Source organism: Typopeltis vanoorti, chromosome 2 (assembly GCF_054136105.1).
Source record: "Typopeltis vanoorti isolate ZY-2024b chromosome 2, IOZ_Tvanoo_1.0, whole genome shotgun sequence".
Lineage (NCBI taxonomy): Eukaryota > Metazoa > Arthropoda > Arachnida > Uropygi > Thelyphonidae > Typopeltis > Typopeltis vanoorti.
The window spans coordinates 96,772,131-96,793,484 of NC_143550.1; the positions used below are offsets into that span (position 1 = coordinate 96,772,131).

The window sequence follows — 21,354 nt, forward strand, 5'->3', positions numbered from 1 at the left end:
CCCTAAAGCAGACCCCTGCAGCATACCACTAGTGACTTTCCTCCTCTGGGATACTGCACCTCCCTACACAACCTGCTGATACCTATCTGAGAGCCAGTCACCTCTCCAACTAGTCTGTTATCCAATACCATCTGCTTCAGTTTATCAAAAGCTTATCAAGCAATCTATCAAATGATTTTGCTAAATCTAATTTAAAATCAAAAGATTTTGCAAAATTTAATTATACCACTCTGTGTGCATCTCCCATGTCTAATGCGTTCATTAACTTGTTATAGTACATAAGCAAATTTGTAAAACATGACTTCCCTTTAACAAACCCATGCTGACAATTACAGAATATACTTCCGTTGTCAACCCATTTCTGAATCCTAGTTCTCACATATCTCTTCAATTCCTTAAACATAACTCCAGGTGTACAGACTGGCCAATGCAGTGACACAATTTTATCATCTTTCCACTCCCTTGAGACTTGTGCAAGTTTCAGACTCTTATTTAACAGTTATTCCAATGGTAAGGTGAACTCCCTGGAACATTACCTTAACACATATGGTGATATGTCATCAAATCCTATTGCCTTATTGACAGGTTAGTGTATATGCAATTAATAAAATTATGTTACAGCAGAATAGAGAAAGTTCAAGTACATCTTATACAGAAGTGCGATGATGATAATACTAATAATAGACTTCCCCCCCCTCATATTGGAGGCTTAATGAACTTGAAAAATTAAAACCAATGGAATTGCAAAGGGTTCTAAAATGAAGAAGCAGAAAGGGAAATGGCCCCAGTCCAGCATGGAGAAATCACATCGAGTGAGTGGTATCAGTGGAACTAGCTGTAGATCCAGAAATTAGTTGTTGTGTTTGTATACCAATGCTAGAAGTATAAGAAACAAGGCGGATGAAATGGATGCACTAATTGCTTCTGTGCACCCAGAGATTGTCGGAATAAGTGAGACATGGATAGATGAGGACAACATCCTGACAGGAATAGAGATGGAAAGGTAGGTATGATGAGTTTTGAGAGGATAGAAGGGGTAAAAAGGGAGGGGGAGTGCTATTGATGATAGAGAAAGAGTTATGTCCATACAAGGATAGAGATGCAAGAGGGAAATAGGGCCAGTGGTTTTGAGGCAGTATGGTGTGAGATAGAGGTGAATAGAATCAAATACTTGGTGGGATGTTGTTATAGACCTGGTAATGTGGATGATGGTGATAGTGAAATGTATAGTCAAATAAGCCAAGCAAATAAGAAAAGGGTGATCATTATGGGTGATTTCAATTATGGCAATATAGACTGGAATGATGAGATAGCAACTGGAAGTAAAGAAAATGAGGACTGCTGTGAAAAAAGGGTATATGTGGAACTACAAGGGGGGGGGGGTGATTATGAAGAGTGCAGGAGACAGCTTGCAGGTGTAGCATGGAATGAGGAGTTAGCTGGAAAAGAGATCAATGCAGCTTGGGGGATTTTCAAAAACTACTTAGTAGATGCAATCTCTAAATGTATACCATGGGTGAGAAGGTTAAATAAGGTAGGTGTGAGATGGATGAATAAAGAGATTAAGCATGCAATACAGAGAAAAAGGGCAATGTGGAGGCAGCATAAGAGAAGTGGAAGTAACCAATTTCATGAGGTCTACAAAGACCAGGCAAGGAGGGTGACTTGGTTGGTGAGAGTAGCTAAAGAGAGGTATGAACAGCAGTTAGCTAATGAAGTCAAAAAGAATCCTAGGGAGTTCTTTTGATATGTAGCCAGCAAAAGAAAGAATGATTATGGAAGGATGACATTGATTGGAGAAAATGGTATAAAGACAGCTGTTGCAGAATGTGTGGTGGAGATACTTAATGAGCAGTTCATAAAGTTCTTTCAATCTTGTGAATGTGACTTCATGGAGAGATTAAGAGCAGTTGATGACGGGGAGGAGAGACTGACTGTAAGTGAGCAAGAGGTGTTTGGGGAGTTGAGTAAACTAGATGTAAATAAGGCTGTGGGACTTGATAATATATCACCGCGTATTCTGAAGGAATGTGCCAGAGAGTTGACACCTGCCTTGACATTTTTTAATACGAGTCTTGCACTTGGTCAAGTTCCTAAAGAGTGGAAGGAGGGCAAGATTGTGCCACTTCATAAAGGAGGTGATCGAACTCAAGCATCAAACTATAGGCCTATCTGTGTCAGATGTTGTGGTTAAGTTGTTGGAGAGGCTTGTGAGAACAACTAGGATCCAGAGTTGGGTTGACAACAATGGTATAATCTTTGATGGACAGCATGGATTTGCTAAAGGGAGGTCATGTTTTAGTAATCTACTTACTTATTACAATAAAGTGACTGCTTCCTTGGACAGAGGAGAAGGATACACAGTAATATACTTGGATTTCGCAAAAGCTTTTGATAGAGTACCTCATGATAAGTTGACAGTCAAACTAGAGCAGATGGGGTTGGATATTAGATTAGTGCATTGGATTGGAGACTGGCTATCTGATAGGTATCAACAAGTTGTGTATGGGGGTGTAATATCCAGGAAAAGGAAAGTCACTAGTGGAGTGCTTCAGGGGTCTGTTTTAGGGCCATTACTATTTAGCTTGTATATTAATGATATTGGCGAAGAATTGGATGGAGATATTCAGTGGTTTGCAGATGATGCAAAGTTGGGACGAACTATAAAGAGTAGTGAAGATGTTGTGGCCTTGCAAGAAGACTTGAATAAATTGAGTGATTGTGCAAGCAAATGGGGATGTGAGTTCAATGTTGCAAAATGTAAGGTTATAAATTTTGGAAAACAAAGATGGGATGCAGAATTTATGCTTGGTAATATATTGTTGGAGGTGGAAGAAATAAGAGATCTGGGGGTGATAGTGGATAAGACTGATATTTAGAGGAAGCATAGCCAAAATTGTGAAGAGAACACAAAGGCTTCTGGGAATGATGCGGAGGACACTGATGTGTAGAAGTAGGGAGATTCTGGTTCCATTGTATAAGGCTTTGATTAGGCCACACATGGACTATTGTGCCCAGATTTGGTGACCTGGTTTTCAGAAGGATGAAGAGATGTTGGAAAGGGTCCAAAGGCGACTGACTAAGGTAGTTTCTGACCTCTGGAATGTCGAGTATGAGGAAAGATTGAAAAGATGTAAGTTGCAGAGTCTAGTGGAGAGAAGGAAGAGGGGAGATATGATAGAGACCTACAAGTTGGTAAGGGGTTGTTATAGGATCAATGGTGGAGAAGTTCTACAGAGAATAGTGGGAGATCAGGGGAGAACCAGAGGTCATCCCTGGAAACTGTATAAAGAGGGTGTGAGTAGGGGAGTGAGAGGCAGGTTTTTTTCGTGCAAAGTTGTGAATGATTGGAATGCCTTGCCTGAGAGTGTGGTGTCTGCAAGGAGTTTGAGTGTGTTTAAGACACGGTATGATGAGATGTGTGATAAAAGGACCTCCCAGATGAGTCTTTGACTCCATGAGGTCTTGTTTAATAATAGTAATAATAATAAAACCAATATTTAATTCTTCCAATATTTTGTCACATGGATATCTTCAGAGAGCACAATACAAAACTGTAACACACGCACACAAATAAACACAAAACTAAGTGAAATCCTTGATCGACAGAAGACTCGAGTGGTAACTAGGTAATGAATATTCTGTGGATGCCTGCCTGAGACCTCCGTCGTAATATTTTTTTTTTTAAATGTTCCTCAGACATAGTAATGGTGATAGTATTACTAAATCCTGAAAAGGATCTCCTCTCACAAAAAGAAATGGCTGTGAGAGGAGACCTGAAATAACCAATACTCTAACAAGAAGACCAAAGCAGAGAAAGATAATGCTACTGTTAATGAATCAAGCAGAATACAATAAAAATGCATAATATTCTAAAAAATCATTCTACTTGTCATGTTATAGATCAAGATTTCACTAAGGTCAAAAGAACAAAGTTTTTAAAGTACTGAAAAAAGTTACAGCTTAGCACAAAGATTTGTTAACAAGTTTAAACCATATTATATAAACCTACCAGAATATATGAAGCACCAAACTTTCACAAATCTGATACTTACTCTCAAACTCCACTGATATGAGACCCTGACTTCCAGGAGGACTCTTGCAATAATAATAATAATAATAATGACAAAATCTTAGGTCTCCTCTCAGTTATCTATTTTTACCTTCAAGCAACACCATTCTAGAAGTTTTGTTTTAGAATAAATTTACAACTTATATGTTAATTCTTCAAAATTACTTAAGGGGGGAAAATATTACAATCACTTACTGAAAGCTCGAGTCCAAAATAAATAATAATTATCGTTCAAAACAAAACACTTACATCAGCCTGCAGCATGCTATAGTGTTCTTCCTTTGCACACAAGGATTCTTTTAACACTGCTATATGTCGCTGATAATCTTGATGCTGCTCTTCTAGTGTTTTCATCTTTGCTCCCATTGCAAGTATTTCTTGGTCTCTTTTATTCAATTCTATCCGTAGTTCATCTAGCTATTAAAAAATGGTAGTGCTTAGTTTTAATAAGTTGGATCTAATAATTTGTTTTCTCTAATATAATTTTATATAAAACAGATTTTGCATATGAAATATTAATAAACCTAAAGTATTCAAAAACACAGATTAATACTGATGTCAAAAAAGAGGGGGGGAGAGAGAGAGGGAGAGAGAGAGAGATCTGATTAATATTATATTTTACTTTTCAATCTATTGTAATTATCAAAAAATTTAAATTTAAAGGGAGAAAAACTGTTCCAAAATTACTGAAGGAAAGTGAGAAAAGGTTAATATTCAGCTGGAAGGTCAATAATACAGAACATTGGCTGTTATATATTTAATAGATTGAATTATACAGGAAATGCACTTATTAAAGTGAGTTCTGATATAAAATCTGGCCTTCCAGTTAAATTTATCCTCCCAGACTATAAAATAACGTCCAAAAATTAATCACTGAGTCCATTATTTTCAAATTTTACCTATTATCTGAACATCATACCTAACATCAGGGAGTAAAAAAAAAAAAAAAAAAAAAAAAAAATAATAATAATAATAATAATAATAATTGTGTGTTATTTGCAATTTTAATCAATCTCGTTCCTGAAACCTCTACCCAGCAGAAAAGTGTGAAAATAAATCATTCTAATGTATATATTTTTAGTGTATTATCCAAATATTAAACCCTCATGCTAATATACTACCTTCCACAGAATCAAAGTGGATATGTTCAGCAGAATGAGTATTATGTAAAGGTTACCGATTATTTTACAAAGTTTGCATTTTAGAAACAGATCCTAATCATATTAAGGACTAGTATATGCTTCTGAAATTTTGTTTTTAATAAAGGTTTATTCCAAGGTATGTCAAACAGGATGTCAATGGTTATTCAAATTCTAACATCCTACCCTCAGTCAAAATCAAGGTGAGTTGTTGCTACATAACTCAATGTAGCTCAGATGAATGAGATGTTTGAAAACCTATATTCTTCCTTTATATTTCCTTAGTGTTTGTTATCAAAAGTACATTGTGTGATAAGAAAGATTAAAGTAAGAGTTGCAGCGGAAAGGATGATTATTGATTACGTGTGTTTTCAATTGCATTTGTAACTAACATGTCAAATACCCTATGTCACTGTTGCTCATATATTCACTGAAATCTTTTCAAACAATGGCCAAAAATATGTATGAATTCATTAGGAGGTTGACTGACAACTTCCTAAAGAATATTCAGAAGACAGATTGATCAATCAGTGCTCAATACCAAATCAATAATCCTGTTTTTTTTTTTTAACCCAAGACAAGCACCCTTAAAGAAATGGCTATGCTTTCTGTTAACAGAAATATTGCCTTAGTATTATTATTATTATTATTATTTGACACCTCCAGGGAGTCCGAAGACTCATCAAGGGAGAACACCTGCTCTACAACTCTGTCTCCACAATCAATTCTGACCGCAACTACACCAACGCCATCTACCGCCGACCACCACCACTAGCATTTCCACACACCCCAAACATCCATGTCCATGGCAGATTCGAACCCACAGCCATTTGGCTGGAGAGCGGATACACTAACCACTTGGCCAGCTAGGCTGGCATCCTACAACATCCTAGTATCTACAATGCAAAGTACATACCCTTACAGACATGTATAATGCTATGCATTATGGGCTACTCATATATGAAAACATGACTTCTGCATTACTTCGACCTTAGTATCACCTCTGGGTCTGTCTGGCTCCCACCGATGAGACCTCAATAAAGGTTGAAACTGGCAGGATATGTGCTTTGCATTATGGAATACTAAGGCAAGTGATATGAGGTCATTATCTTCTATATATGAGTTGCCCTAGTCCTGAAAATACTTCAGGCACAAAGTTTGTTTGCTTACACTTGGATAAAGGATTAAACCGAGTATATAATTTTTTGGTATCTTTAATTTATAATATAACCAAGTGGAAAAACTTCCAAACAACATGACAGAATCAATATGTGAATGCATTCTGAAGGCCAAAAGGCTGAATCAGGTAGGTATAAAATGGATGAATGAGGAGTTAAGCATGAAATCTGGAAAAAGAAGGTACTTTGGAGGCAGTACAAGATGAATAATGGTAATAATCAGTTACATGAAGAGTATGAGGAACAAGCTATGAGAATGATTCAGTTAGTAAGGAAAACAAAAGTGCAGTATGAGCAGAAATTGGCAAAGCAGATGAAGAAACCCTAGAGAATATTTTAGATATGTAACAAGTAGAAGGAAGAATGATTATGGTAAAATGATGTTAATGGATGAAAATGATAGAATGGTAACTGCTGCAGAAAACATTGCTGAGGTATTTAGTGATCAATTTATAAGGGTGTTTGATCCTCATCTGGGTGACATCAGAAAAGTAAGGGTATAGGGCATAGGAGAGGATCACTTAATTGTGAGTGAGCAGGAGGTATTTGAAAAAATAAGCAAACTTGATGTCAATAAGGCGATAGGATTTTATGACATATCGCTATGCATCTTAAGGGAATGTTCCAGGGAATTAGCAGTAGCATCAGCATGCCTATTTAATAAGAGTCTTAAGGTAAAATTGTTCCACTGCATAAAGCTGGTGATAAGGCTGTGGCTATAAATTATAGGGCAATCTGTATATGGAAAGTACCAGAGAGATTTGTGAGAACTAGTATATAGAAATGAGTTGATAGCAGCAGAATTCTCTGTGGTTGTCAGCATGGGTTTGTTAAAGGGAGATCATGTTTTACTAACTTATGTATTATAAAAAGTGACAAAGATCTTGGACAAGAGAGATGAATATACAGTGGTATAGATTTTGCAAAAACGTTTGATAGATTGCCGCATGACAAGCTGTTAAATAATTTAAAATGAATATGATTGGATAACAGACTTCTGAGCTGGATCAGTGACTGGTTGTCAGGTATCAGAATGTTGTATATGGGGATGCAGTATCCCAAAAGAGGCGTACTACTAGTGGTGTGCCACAGGGGTCAGTTTTGGGACCACTGTTTTGCAGTTTGTATATTAATGATATTGAGATGGGTTTAACTGGTGATATGAAGCTGTGTGCAGATCATGCAAAATTGGATAGAGCAATACAGAGTCAAGCAGATGTTATGGCCTTACAGGAGAACTTGAATAGATTTCATGAATTGGAAGGTAAGTGGAACTCTCAGTTCAATGTTACAAAGTGTACGGTTTTGAAATTTGGTAAGCAACGATGGGATGCAAAGTATACAGTTGGTGGGAAAACTTTAAGGGATGTAGAGATGAGAGATCTGGGATCTCTCATCAAGACCAAGTACCTGAAATTCAGGAGCCACATTGCACAAGTTGTGAAGATGTCACATCGGATAATGGCAATGATGCAGAGGACCCTGACATGCCAAAATAAAGAGGTTATGATGTCATTGTATAAGGACTTGATCAGGCCAAATATAGATTATTGTGCAAAGATTTGGTCACCAGGTTTTCATGGTAATGAGGATATATTAGATAGGGTCCAGAGAAGATTCACAAAGGTGGTCAGTGGTCTTTGGAATGTGGAATACGAGGACATATTGAAAGAATGTAAATTGCAAAGCTTTGTGAATAGGAGGTGGGAGAATATGAGTGAGATATCTGTTCATTAGCTATTGTTATTAGGTTGACATGGAAGAGATTTTTCATAGAATGGGAAAGGGGGTAGAACAAGAGGCCATCCCTGGAAACTTTATAAGGAGGGTGTGAGCAGAGGAGTGAGTAAAGGTTCTTCACATGGAGAGTAGTTGTGAGTGGAATGCATTGCATGATGAGTGTGTGTCAGTTGAATCAGTTTAAGCACAATTGGATGAGCTTTGTGTGATAGTTTGTAACTCCCAAGATGAGTCTCTGACTCCATGGAGGTCAGATGTTAATAATAATAAATGGAACATTATACAGAGCAATAGATAGTCTAAATTTAAGTTGTAAGCAATTAGAATCGAAGGAAATACAAGAATATGGCTTAATGTAACATCAGTGGTAAGACGAGGACGCACATTATCGTCAATCTTATTCATCATCTATGTTGATCACATTATGAAAGAAAGTTGCATCAGGCTTGATATTAGAATTGGAGAGTCAAATTTAGCTCTTTTCTTTATGCAGATGATGTAGTATTCTAAACACATTCAGTACAAGTCTCCTGGATTCTCTCACTAAATTGAATTACAACTGTAACAAATTTGGCATGAAAATCAGCAATAAAAAGATAAAAACTATGAAAATTAACAGAAATATAGAAAATTTCAGAGCTGCATTTTGAATGGACATCCTATAGAAGAAGTAAAATATTTCAGCTATTTAGAGTGTTTTGTGATAATGACAGATTAAATTTGGAAATAGACAAGAGAATAAGCAAAGCTGGCATGGTGGGTAGCCAGCTGAATAAATTTATATGAAATAAGAGAGAAATTAGCCAAAACAACAAACTAGCAGTATACAATACAGTGTTCAAACCAGTTTTAAGTTATGGATCTGAGAGTTGGGTTAAAAATAAAGCACTTGATCAAAGACTAGAGACCACAGTTATGAAGGTTTTAAGAAAAATTAAGAGCACAAATCCATGGCATCAGTTGCAGAATCATATTTAAAATTAAGAATTAGAAAGGAACATAATTAGCATTCAAGAATGTGTCAGCAGAGATAATCTAAGGTGGTATAGCCACTTAAATAGAATGAGTGAGGAAAAGTTAGCAAAACAGGTGTTTGATGCCAAGATGGCAGGAAAGAGATCTAGAGGAAGACCAAGGTCTAGATGGATTGATTCAGTCAGAAGTGTCTTAGAAGCATGAAATGTTAGATATGACAATATTGGAGTGCTGACAAGTAATTGACTGATTTGGAGGAAAATTGCAGATAGGAAGTTAATAATAATGTAAACTTAATCATGTAGGGCTGTCAAGCAGCCTGAACACCACTTGAGGGTACATATCAGGAAATAATGATGGTGATGAGTATTAATACTATATTTTTCTTTTAGAATAAAAATTTTATATTTTTATGTCATGTTCGTGTTTCAATAAAACTTTTGTTTATTAACATTTACTGATTTTCTTTCAATATAGGGAGATCATATCTTAATGATTTACCAATTTCCTTGAACAAAGTGACAGCTTAATTGGATATAAGAAATGGCCACACCATGATAATGCTAGACTTTACAAAAGCATATTTCATTACATATAATATATGTTGAAACAAATGGCAGTGGACATGAAGCTTTTGACATGGAAAAGAAAATGGCTGATGGAATGACATCAGCAAATGGTATATGGTGGAGATGAATCAGAGAGAGAGAGAGGGCACCACTGAACTTGGGTCGGATTTATATAATGGGTCAGATTTATATAATGATTTTGGCAATATATTTGAGAGGGAATATTCAGTTGTTCTGCCAGTTATGCTAAACTAAGGAGAGCAGTAGTTAATAAAGGTGACACAGAGATCGTGGAGGATGATCTAAATAGCCTGTCAGTTTAGACAAAGGATGATAGATGGAAAAACGATGTGTGAAGTTGATGAGTTAAAGTGTTTGGGATCATAAGCTACAGGTGGTTATTTCATAGATGGAAATGCAATGCAAGAAACTGATGAAGTTAGGGATTTAGGAGTACCAGTGAACAGAAAGTCCCAGTTCAAAGGACATATTGAAAAATTTGGAAGAGAACAATATAGGATAACCTGGATGTTAAGAAACAACAAGCAGAGATAAGAAGTTATTATCCAATTTGATATGACAACATCTGTACCATTGTACAGATGTTTTATCAAAGAGTTGGTTGAATAAGGTTTCTTGGGGATGTTAAAATTGTGGAGAGGAATCAGACATTTGTAACCAAAATGATGGCTGTTTGTAAATACTCCCAATGAGTCTTCACAATCCACAAAACTATCTAATAGATGGAAAAGAGGAGGGGGGTTTTATACAGTAAGTACTAAAGAACTTTTCCAATTCATGATTAGATGGGAAGGAACAAGAGGTCACCTCTGAAAGTTGTGTAGTGTTGTTAACAGGTGTAAAGACTACATATTTTTCCTTGGAAAGCAGTAAATAAGTGGGAATAGGATGCCAGAAGCAGCCATGAGTGCTTCATTGGTGAATGACTTCAGGTGGGAGATGAATTTCACTGCCCAGTGTAAGACCATGCCCTGCTTACTGGAGGATTGAAGTGGCTTGAAAAAATTTCATGTTGGTCTCTAGAAAAGTGTTTCTGGACTATGTAAAAAAATAAATAAAAAATACAAAATAATACATAAAATTGATAAAAATTTAAAAAAAATTCCTTAGTTCATGCATAGTACAAATGTGCTATAGATTTGAAATTAACTTTTCACAGGCAGGAACCACATAAAAAAAAAATAAAAAAAAAGCAATGTGATAGGCATTGTGTAAATAACAGTCTCCCACAGAGATGTCTGTATAATAATAACAATAGTAATAAAATCATACCTCTTTTAGTTTTTCTAAATCTTTGTCTTTAGCCTCCAGCATGTTTTCAAGGTGACGTGATCTAGATTCTATATCTATTAACTTTGTCTTCAACCTATCCATATCCTTCCTTTCTTCTTCAATTAGCTTGTTTCCTATCATTTAAATTCTGTTTAGCTGAGTATCCAGTAAAATTATATTTCACATATTTTAAACAGAAATGAAAGTGATATTATTATTATTATTATTGGAAACAAGAAACAAAACAGTTGATTAAATACTGCAGATGCAGATATATGAGAGTTCTAAGAAAAATTAGAAAAGTAATCAGGTGATAGCAATCGCAGAATTATAATAAAAATGAAGATATTAGAAAAAAACTTGACATTAGTGTGCTATTAGATTATTGGAGGAACATTATAACTGAATTAATGGAATTGTATAAATTTGATGAATTACATTTGAATGAATTTTGTGAGTCAAGCAGTGTGCAATAAGTGATGTGAACAAAAAATTAGGAGTAATAAGCAGAGGTGTAGTGAGGCTATGGCCAATGTGGCCCCGGCCATAGGCGCTAATTTTACACAGCCGCAAAAATTAAAAATTTTTAAAAGTTTTTTTTTTAGAACGGCGGAATTTTCTTTCCTGGCCATAGGTGCCAAAATTCCTCACAACGTCTCTGGTAATAAGTGATGTGAAAGAGCAGAAAAAAAGGGAAAGGTGAGACTAAAGTATTTGGGAATGAAGAGGAGCATAGTGTGAGAGAGATGAGAACGAGAACACAGAAATGCAGGTTGCACAAGGAATGGTGAAATGTAGTATAAAGCAAGTGGATAATGTTAGAAGCAGTAGCAATGTGTGTATGGGATGGCCAGCAGGAGTGGCTTGGGACAATAAATGTGAGCGTGTGGAGGGAAATATGTGGTAGATGGTATAAAGGAAAGCAGATAGGAGTAGGAGTAGAGAAGTGGTTGGATAAGGATGATATCATGATGTAAACAGAAATGAAAGATATGATGTTTTTCCTGAGGACAGGAAAAAAAGATAGGTGGGGTAGTGCTGTTGATGAAGGATAATCATGTTCACACAAGGTGGAAATGCAAGGGCAAAATAATGCCAACAGTTTCAAGGCAATATTTAGTTGGATAATGCTATGTCTAGGAATGTGTAGTGAAGTGATAAATGTATAGAAAAATTGGCTAAGGAAATAAGAAAAAGTGATGATTATGGATGATTGTGATTATGGTAGCGCAGATTGGAATGGAGAAGTAACATCTCTGATGTCACCTCTCCATTCTACAAGTTCTCTGCATCGTTGCCAGAATTCATTGTGTTGTCCTCACAATTTTGGTAATATGTCCTCTAAATTGTATATCCTTATCCTACCATCACCACAAGATCTCTTATTTTCTCCATCTCTAATGATATATCCCCACCAAGAGTAAATTCTACATCCCATCTTTGTTTTCCAAATTTTAAAATCTTACATTTTGCAACATTGAACTGGTATCCCCACTCTCATGCCTATTCACTCAGTTTATTCATGTCTTCTTAGGGTTGAAGGATAAGTGAAAAACAGAGATAATCTGAACTTTACATTTCATTCTGTTTGACAAATATATGAACTTATTATAACTATAGTGGATCTTAATATATATTCATACACATTATCTAATAATAAAGATACATTATTAGATGATATGCAAAATTTGCTCATTTTGGAGAATCCTGGGATGTTTCTTAATGTCAGTAAAAAATTTTCCTCACAGATATGGTGTTATTATATTATATTTAATTTATTATATTTATATATAATATTTATATATGATATATATATTATTATATGTATATATTATATTTAAATGAATGCAAATATTCAGTTACATCATTATATAACTAAAATTTTTTGTTTGACAGGGAGCATAATTTTCTTTTCTTTTTTTTTCCTGATATTTTACTGGAGTGTATAATCCGAAAAGTTACATCTAACAAGCAATTACATTGCTAATTTCTTGCAAAGACAATAAGCACATTAATAAAATGTGTAGAATACACAGTTGTTTGCAGATGATGCAAAGTTGGGACAAACTATGGGGAGTAGAGCAGATGTGGGTTGTCATAGACTCCTGTAGGTGTTTGGGAAAAAATATGTAAATGAGCAAAAAAAAAAAAAGGCTGGGAAAGGAAGAATTGGGGAAGAAGGTTAGAAGGTAATGTGAGGAGACTAGAGAAAGGAAGAAGCAAGAAAACACAATGGGTCGAAGTCGGCAGTAATCAGAATCTCACTAAAGTTTAAAACTCCTTATAATAATAATCAGGATGTGAACTTTGTTTTCCTTCCAATTTTGTTCACAATATTGAGCAGTTCAGACCCTTCTAAAGGGTCATAAGTTTAAAGCATAGTTCAGTGATCTTTTTGCATGAAAGAGAGAGAGAGAGAGACAGAGAGAGAGTGGACCTCCTGCGATTAGTCCTTTGACTCCATGTAGGTCTGATATTAATAACGATAATTTTTCAGATGAAAACCTATGTCACTGTGAGAAAAAAACCTCTATTTAGTTTCAACTGACAAAAAGCAAATATAAAATTTTCTCCTATCATGATGAGAATCAAACCTAGATTTTTGTAATTCAAGGAGGGCATGTCCTGTCATTCTTCCATATAATTCTTCTGTAAATTCATAGTGCATAATTTTATTAATCAAATACTCAATTTGCATACACGGATAATCTGCAAACTGTTTAATTAGCACCTGGATAATCAATATTAAAATGGTATTTGGAACTACAAGCCCAGTGATAATGAAAGCCTAAGAGACAGCTTGGAATTATAGCATGGAATGAGGAAATACATGGAAAGTAAATCAATGGTTCTTGAATAGTGATCAAGAGCTATTTACAGCACTGATGTCTGAATGCATTCTGAAGGTCAGGAGGCTAAACGAAGTAAATATAAAATGAATAATTGAAGAGATTAAGCATATAATCTCAAAGACGAAAGCATTATGGAGGCAGAATAAAGTGAGTACAATAATTAAAAATGTTATGTTAAAAATGTTATTAAAAATGGTAGCAGACTGCAAGTGTCTAATTATAGGCCAGTTTGTGTGTCCTAAGTAGTTGTTAAGATCTTGGAGAAATTAGCGAGGACCGTATACAGCTTTTTGCAGATGAGGGTAATGTTATCTGTGAGAGTCAACACAGATTTGTGAAGGGGCGGGGGGGGGGGGCTCTTGTTTTAATAATATGCTAGCCTTTTATAATAAAGTTACAAGAGCAGCAGATGAGGGAAAGGCATATACTGCCCTTTTCTTGGATTTAGCGAAGGCATTTGACAGGGTGCCACATGATAAGCTGATATTTAAGTTGCAGAACATGGGTTTGGATGTCAGGTTGGTCAACTGGATTCAGGATTGGCTGTCCGATAGGTATCAGAGAGTTGTGTATGGTGAGGCAGTTTCAAGGAGGCAGAGGGTTACAAGTGGGGTCCCACAGGGCTCAGTACTTGGACCTATATTGTTTAATCTTTATATCAATCACATTGTCAGCAGATTGCAGGGGGATGTTCAGTTGTTTGCAGATGATGTGAAGCTGTGAAGGGTTATTAGTAATAGTGCAGATGTGGTAGCCCTGTAAGAGGATTTGAATAATCTAGACAGATTGGCAAATGAATAAGGGTGTCAGTTTAATGCAGCAAAATGTAAGGTCTGGAGGTTTGGGATACATCAATGGGACACTGCATACTTTATTGGAGGAGCTATACTGGAGGAAGTAGGGAGAAAAATCTGGGGTTGATGATTGATAGAAACCTGAAATTTAGGGGACATATTGCAAAGGTGGTGAAGGTAACACAGAGGATTGCTGCAATAATGAGAAGGACTCTGACCTGCAGAGATAAAAGAGTTATCATTCCATTGTATAAGACCCTGATCAGACCACACTTAGACTATTGTTCTCAGATTTAGTCCTCAGGATTTGAAATTAACTGTGGAAAGGGTACAAAGCCAGATAACAAAGATGGTTTCAGGACTGTACAATGTTAGTTATGAGGATTGGCTGAGAGAATGTGGACTGCAGAGTTTGGTGGATAGAAGGAGGAGAGGTGATATGATTGAGACTTTTAAACTGTTGAGAGGTGGTTACAGGGTTGACACTGGGGAGTTCTTTCACTTGGTTGAACAGTGGGAAGGAGTAATGACAAGGGACCATCACCGGAAGTTACGAAAGGAAACTGTGAGCAAGAGGGTGAGGAGTGGTTTCTTTGATGAGTCTTTTGACTCCATGGAGGCCTGAATAATAATAATAATAATAATAATTAATAATAATTATAAACAGCAGGTTAGGAAGGTGACTCAGCTGGTAAGAAAAGCCAAAGTACAATATGAAACAACTGGCCAATTAGGCCACAAATATCCAAGAGAGCTCTTTTAACATGTGACAAGCAGAAGAAAAATTATCATGGGAGAATAATGTTAGTGGATAAAAATGGTAGATGGGTAACCACCGTACAGGATATAGTTGATGAGCAATTCATCAAGTTATTGCATCCTGATAAGTGTAACATCATGAAAAGTTTAAAAGGAATTGTAGTACAGGGCATGATGGTCAATGAGCAGGAGATATATATGAGGATTCAAGTAAACTTGATGCTAATTAAGTAGTATCACCATGTGTCATAAGGAATGGTCAAATAAGTTACCAATAGCTTTGACATACATGTTTAACAAGAGTGTTGCAATGAGGTATGTCCTAAAGGAGTGGGTAAAAAGAGAGTAAAACTGTTCCACTTCACAAAGGAGTAATAAGACTGAAGCTTCAAATTATTTGGCCAATTTATGTGTGTCTGGAAGTGTGAGAGGTGTTGGAGAACATGATGCGTGCTAGATTACCAAACTGAGTTTATACAGTTGACTCTTGTTATAGCAAACACTGCTATAACAAACTACTCACTTTAACAATCCCTGTGAGTTTGCTATAATAAGAGTTGACTGTAACAGTAAGTTTTTCATGATCAGCCTTGATTTATTAAAGTAGGAGATTGTGATTTAACAATTTACTTATAAACTACAAGGTGATAGAAACCATGGACTAGGAAGATACATATGCAGTGCATTAGTTAGATTTTGCTAATACCTTTGACAGATTAGCACACCATTAACAAGCTGGTAACTAACTGGAATGGATAAAGTTAGATAAGGGACTGGTGAGCCAGTTAAGTCAATAGCTGCCAGACAGGCATCAGCAAGTGATTTATGGGGAGGCGGGGCAGGCAGAGCAGTATCTTATAAGAGTAAAGTCACTAGTAGTGTGCTTCAGGAATTTCTTTTGGAACCACTTATGTTAATGATAATGGTATAAGATTAATACTAGAAATGCAGTTATTTATAAATGACACAAAGTTGGGAAGAACTATTGGCTTATACAGAAGGATTGAATAAACTGTGTGTCTAGCAAGTGTGGTGGAAGGCTGCCATTCGTAAGTTAGTGAGATTTCTTAGGTAAGGATGGAATAAAGAATATACAACTGATGGTGTGAAATTTTTAAGGAAGTAGAGAAGATGAGAAATCTGGGACTGGTCATGGAAAGGAACCTGAAGTTCAGCGATCACAGTGATACAACTGTAAGGACATTACAACAAATGACAGCATTGATAAGGAACACCTTCAAAAGTAGAAGGAAAGTGATTATGATTCTATTGTATAGGGTCTTGTTCAGGTAATATATCAATTACTGTGCACTGATATATTGGAGAGGGTCCAGATATGATTGACTAAGGTGATTTCTTGTCTTTGGAATGTTTGGTATGAAAAAAAGATTGAGAAAATGCAATTTGCAGAGACTTGTGAATGGAAGAAGGAAGAGAGGAAATGATAAGTTAGTAAATAAATGTCACAGAGACTGTAAACAAAATGGAGAGCGACTGGGGTAGAACAAAGGGCCATCTCCCAAAGCATAAGGAAAATGTGAGCATGGGAGAGGGAGAGAAGGTTATTTGCATGTACAGTGGTTAAGTAGAATGCAATGCCTGAGTATGAAAAGAACAGCAACAGCAAATGAGTTTACAGTATAATCTGATTGGTTTTATGTGTGAACATCTGCAATTATTTATTCTTATTTTTATTTTAATTTCTGATTTCTATTTTTTTGAGTTAACAATAAGTATTAACATTCAAGAATGTGTAGGCAGAGCTAACTTATCAGGTATATATATATATACCTGTGATAAAAGAGTAGATGTGGAACTACAAGGGGGGGGGGGTGATTATGAAGAGCTCAGGAGACAGCTTGCAGGTGTAACATGGAATGAGGAGTTAGCTGGAAAAGAGATCAATGCAGCTTGGTGGATTTTCAAAAACTATCTAGTAGATGCAATGTCTAAATGTATTCCAAGGGTGAGAAGGTTAAATAACGTAGGTGTGAAATGGATGAATAAAGAGATTAAACATGCGATACAGAGAAAAAGGGCATTATGGAGGCAGCATAAGAGAAATGGAAATAACCAATTCCATGAGGACTACAAAGACCAGGCAAAGCAGGTGACTGACTTGGTTGGTGAGGGCAGCTAAAGAGAGGTATGAACAGCAGTTAGCTAATGAAGCCAAAAAGAATCCTAAGGAGTTCTTTCGATATGTAGCCAGCAAAAGAAAGAATGATTATGGAAGGATGATATTGATTGGAGAAAATGGTATAAAGACAGCTGTTGCAGAATGTGTGGTGGAGATACTTAATGAGCAGTTCATAAAGATCTTTCAATCTTGTGAATGTGACTTCATGGAGAGAGAGAGAGCAGTTGATGATGGGGAGGAGAGACTGACTGTACGTGAGCAAGAGGTGTTTGGGGAGTTGAGAAAACTAGATGTAAATAAGGCTGTGGGAACTTGATAATATATCACCGCGTATTCTGAAGGAATGTGCCAGGGAGTTGACACCTGCCTTGACATATTTTTTTAATATGAGTCTTGCACTTGGTCAAGTTCTTAGAGTGGAAGGAGGGAAAGATTGTGCCACTTCATAAAGGAAGTGATCGAACTCAAGCATCAAACTATAGGCTTATCTGTGTGTCAGGTGTTGTGGTTAAGTTGTTGGAGAAGTTTGTGGGAACTAGGTTCAAGAATTGGGTTGACAACAATGATATTATCTTTGATGGACAGCATGGATTTGCTAAAGGGAAGTCATGTTTTAGTAATCTACTTACTTATTACAATAAAGTGACTGCTTCGTTGGACAGAGGAGAAGGATACACAGTAATATACTTGGATTTTGCAAAGGCTTTTGATAGAGTACCTCATGATAAGTTGACAGTCAAACTAGAGCAGATGGGGTTAGATAACAGATTAGTGCACTGGATTGAAGACTGGCTATCTGATAGCTAACAACAAGTTGTGTATGGGGGTGCGATATCTAGGAAAAGGAAAGTCACTAGTGGAGTGCCTCAGGGGTCTGTTTTAGGACCATTACAGTTTAACTTGTATATTAATAATATTGGCGAAGATTTGGATGAAGATATTCAGTTGTTTGCAGATGATGCAAAGTTGGGACGAACCATAAAGAGTAGTGAAGATGTTATGGCCTTACAAGAAGACTTGAATAAACTGAGTGATTGGGCATCGAAATGGGGATGTGAGTTCAATGTTGCAAAAGGTAAGGTTTTAAAATTTGGAAAACAAAGATGGGATGCAGAATTTATGCTTGGTGAGAATATATTGTTGGAAGTAGAGGAAATAAGAGATCTGGGGGTGATAGTGGATAAGGATCTAAAATTTAGGGGACACATCATCAAAATTGTGAAGACAACACAAAGGCTTCTGGGAATGATGCAGAGGACACTGACGTGTAGAAGTGGGGAGATTCTTGTTCCATTGTATAAGGCTTTGATTAGGCCACACATATACTATTGTGCTCAGATTAGGTCACCGGGTTTTCAGAAGGGTGAATAGATGTTGGAAAGGGTCGAGAGGCAATTGACTAAGGTAGTTTCTGACCTCTGGAATATCGAGTATGAGGAAAGATTGAGAAGATATAATTTGCAGTGTCTGGTGATAGAGACCTACAAGTTGGTAAGGGGTTGTTATAGGATCAATGGTGGAGAAGTTCTACAGAGAATAGTGGGAGATCAGGTGAGAACCAAAGGTCATCCCTGGAAACTGTATAAAGAGGGTGTGAGGAGGGGAGTGAGAGGCAGGTTTTTTCGTGCAGAGTTGTGAATGATTGGAATGCCTTGCCTGAGAGTGTGGTGTCTGCAAGGAGTTTGAGTGTGTTTAAGACATGATATGATGAGATGTGTGTGTGATAAAAGGACCTCCCAGATGAGTCTTTGACTCCATGAGGTCTTGGGGTAATAATAATGGTAATAATAATATATATATATCAGCAGAATAGGTGATCATGATTAACAAAACATGTTCAGAAGTGAAAATAGCACACACAAAAGACACACAACAAGAAGATTAAAGTATAGATTGCTATATGTTTATATAGTTTTAGTTTCTATAATTTATATAAAGTTTATACTGTTTATATATTTTACATAGTTTATGTACACTGCTTGGAAAGAAGTCAATGGACACCATAATGTGAGGAACAAACAACCAATTTTGTCTGTTAATTGTGTGTTTTCTGGCCAATTTGTCAGTTTTGTGGAACAAAAAAATCCACATATCTTGAAGTACAAGTCCTACAACCAAAGGATGAGATCACTTAACTCAACTTCCATTGAAAAAGGCCAAAGATTCCTATTGTCATGACGAGAATCGAACTTGGATGTTTTCCAATCGAATGCCACATGTCCAGCAATTTAAGAGTTTTTCATCCCTCAATTTTTGTTAAATATAGGTGGATTTTATGAATAATGATGGCCACTTAAAAAAACTTTGCTTTTATGTTGTTTATTTGCCAAAATAAAAATAAATAAATAAATAACTCCTTTCACTATGATGACTGCTGCAATCCTACTGGGCATACTTTCAACAAGTGTATACAATAGCAATCAATGGGAATTTTGGACCATTCTTCCTGTAGGCATGTAAATGAGTTTCCAGACTATTCTGGGATGAACATCCCTTGATCTTATCCACGACTCCAGTTCATCCCACAGATATTCAACAGGTCAGGGCTCTGTGAAGGCTAATCAAGCGTAGTGACATTCATTTCCACAAACTGCACAGTTACAGCAGCAGCCTTATGGCATGGTGTATTGTCTTGCTGAAAGAGACAATGGACTCTTTTTCCATAGAAATTCCACAGAGTAGGAAGCATTGCATTGTCCAGAATGTTCAGATATCTCTTGGTGTTCAATGTTCATGGCATCATAAACAGAAGTCTGAGGCCAAACCAGGAAAATAGGATCATACCATAACACACCACTACAAATTTTATAGTTGGAGTTACACACTCTGATAAGAGATGTTCACCATTCATCTTCCACATCCACACCTGTCTATCTGCTCAGTATAGAGTGCAGTGTGATGCATTGTTCCATAACACAACTTTCCAAGCTTCCACGTCCCACTGTACATGCTCTTCACACAATCAAAGATGATGCTGCATGTTGGTTCAAGCAATATGGGGCTTGCATATTGCAGTCCTACCAATGAAACCCATGCTGTGAGCCTAGATTAAGACAACTTTCAACATTTGCTCCCTTTGCTCTTGTGCAATTAATTTGGTACCTTTATAAATGTCCTAGCATTTTCATGTATGCTTCGTTTGTGAACTTTACTGATGTGTTACTAATGACTAGATTTATTTGTTTGCAACGTCTACTAATTTTGGTATCTCTTTCGTTTTCCATACTAATTCTATTTTGTTGTCTTTCCCTTATCCAACTACTCAAGCACCTTTGCAACTACTCAATAGGATTGAGATCAGGGCTCTGTGGTGACATTCATGTCCACAAACCAGGCTGTTACAGCAACAGCAGCCTTGACACAAAGGCAACAATGATCAGTTCTGTAGAATTGACACAAAATAGGAAGCATTGCATTGTCTAGAATATTTGGATACATCTCAAAGTTCAATGCTCATGGCACCATAAACAGAGGAAAAAACAGCACCATATCATCACACTGACACTTTTGAATTTCATAGTTGGGGTTAGGCATTCTGGTAAGAGATGTTCATCGAGCATCCACCACACCCATCCATCTGCTCGGCAGAGGGTGTAGCATGATTTATCATTCCATAGCACAGCTTTCCAAGTTTCCACTTTCCAACTCATGTTCCACTTGACGCCCAGAACTTTGCATTCATCATGTTGGCCGACGAATGGCAATTTTTACAGATTATCCTTCATAGCACCCTATGGTCATGTCTGGTGAGTGTGGTGGGTTGTCCACTGTGGGTAGCCCTTGCAGCTGACACCCTGCACTTCCATCTCAATGTGGTATCATTGATTATTAATCTGGGATGGC

At 36.6% G+C, this 21,354-nt stretch overlaps 1 protein-coding gene across 1 annotated transcript in view; it reads right to left on the reverse strand.

Moving 5' to 3' along the window:
* brp (ELKS/RAB6-interacting/CAST family member bruchpilot) overlaps positions 1-21,354 on the reverse strand; it is a 430,961-nt gene that overhangs the window by 132,154 nt on the left and 277,453 nt on the right. The window contains exons 4-5 of the mRNA XM_090402027.1: positions 10,967-11,100; positions 4,322-4,489 (exon numbers count right to left, since the gene is read on the reverse strand). Of these exons, the coding sequence (XP_090258153.1) occupies positions 4,322-4,489; positions 10,967-11,100 (302 nt within the window). The remainder of the gene's footprint in view (positions 1-4,321; positions 4,490-10,966; positions 11,101-21,354) is intronic.